The sequence below is a fragment of the Helianthus annuus genome, chromosome 10, assembly GCF_002127325.2.
Source record: "Helianthus annuus cultivar XRQ/B chromosome 10, HanXRQr2.0-SUNRISE, whole genome shotgun sequence".
Classification (NCBI taxonomy): Eukaryota; Viridiplantae; Streptophyta; class Magnoliopsida; order Asterales; family Asteraceae; genus Helianthus; species Helianthus annuus.
Window position 1 is genome coordinate 41,783,427 of NC_035442.2, and position 1,447 is coordinate 41,784,873.

Here is a 1,447-nt window from a genome sequence, read left to right on the forward strand (position 1 = left end):
TTTTATTCAAAATTGATTTTGAAAAAGCATACGATAACGTTAATTGGGACTTGTTGCTCTCGGTTCTTGAATAAATGGAATTTCCTTTGAAGTGGAGATAGTGGACACATGAGATTTTGATCTCGGCCAGGTCTTCGGTTTTGGTAAATGGGTCGCCTACCTTCGAGTTCGGGTGCCAAAAAGGAATTCGTTAAGGGGATCCCATTTCACCATTTTTGTTTATTATTTTGATGGAGGCTTTTTCAGGTCTAATGAACAAAGCTATCGATGTAGGAGCATTTGACGGGGTACATCTTCCTAACGATGGCCCGGTTCTATCTTATTTATTATATGCGGATGACGCGATGTTGATGGGAGAGTGGTCAGCTTTCAACTTTGTTAATATGAAGCAGATTCTTTGGACTTTTTATTTGTGTTCCGGTCTGAAGATTAATCTTCACAAGTCGATGTTGTTTGGTATTGGGGTCGATAATAATGAGCTAAAGGCTAAAGCAGCTTCTTTAGGGTGTAAAGCAGGGGATATTCCGTTTCTTTATTTGGGCATCAAGGTTGGCACGAATATGGACAGGATTGCGAACTGGGAACCGGTGGTTAGTACGTTTAGAAGGAGACTCTCGAAGTGGAAGGCGACTTCTCTCTCGATTGGTGGCGTGTGACTTTGATAAATTCCGTTCTTAATAGTTTACCTACCTATTATTTTTCATTGTTTAAGGCGCCTAAGAATATCATAAATGAGTTGGAAGGAATGATGAGAAGGTTTTTGTGGGGTGGATCCAACGACGTTAGGAAACTAAGTTGGGTTTCGTGGGAGATTGTTACTAAATCTATTACGGATGGAGGCCTGGGAATTGCTAGGCTTGAAGTAAATAATAATGCATTGATAGTAAAATGGTTATGCAGGTTTTTAAATGAACATCAAGATTTGTGGAGAAGGGTTGTGGTCTCTATACACGGTTCGAGTAGGACTTGGGGGATCGCTCCGGTTAACAGTGCCTATACTAGTGTGTGGAAGAATTGTGTTTTGTTTTGGAATAGGTTCAAGGTCGATGGGGTTGGTCTTAATTATGTGATTCGTGGTAAAGTAGGAAACGGGACGCATATACGGTTTTGGTTAGATACATGGTTAGGTGACGAACCATTTAAAGATAAATTTCCCAACTTGTTTGTGGTGGAAAAACAAAAAAAGGGTGATGGTGAGTGATCGGATCAGAGTTGAAGGTTCGGTTCAAATTTTAGTTTGGAATTGGCGCCGGCCTTTGGCTAGTGATGAGGAGCTCGCTGAAAGGAAAATATTGGAGGTCCTGTTGCATGGTGTCTATGTGGACGAGAGGAATGATAGTTGGGAGTGGTACAATGGTAAAAAGTTAAAAAGTGGCTCAGGTTAAAAAGTGGATGCATGGTTCGCCGACAAACGGTGGCTCAGGTTAAAAAGTGGATGCATGGTTCG

General features: G+C 41.3%; 1 protein-coding gene across 1 annotated transcript; it reads left to right on the top strand.

Moving 5' to 3' along the window:
- The first annotated feature begins 230 nt into the window (after nt 1–230).
- Nucleotides 231–1,201, top strand: LOC110881437. Its single transcript, XM_022129697.1, has 2 exons — nt 231–590; nt 713–1,201. Exons 1-2 carry the CDS (start codon nt 231–233, stop codon nt 1,199–1,201), a joined length of 849 nt encoding a protein of 282 aa, XP_021985389.1.
- Nucleotides 1,202–1,447: the final 246 nt, after the last annotated feature.

Excerpts from the sequence above, each read along its gene's own strand:
- LOC110881437 (XM_022129697.1), top strand. The coding sequence starts at position 231 with ATGGAGGCTTTTTCAGGTCTAATGAACAAAGCTATCGATGTAGGAGCA. Across the intron at positions 591-712 it reads TTGCGAACTGGGAACCGGTG|GCGCCTAAGAATATCATAAA; the intron begins GTTAGTACGTTT and ends TCATTGTTTAAG.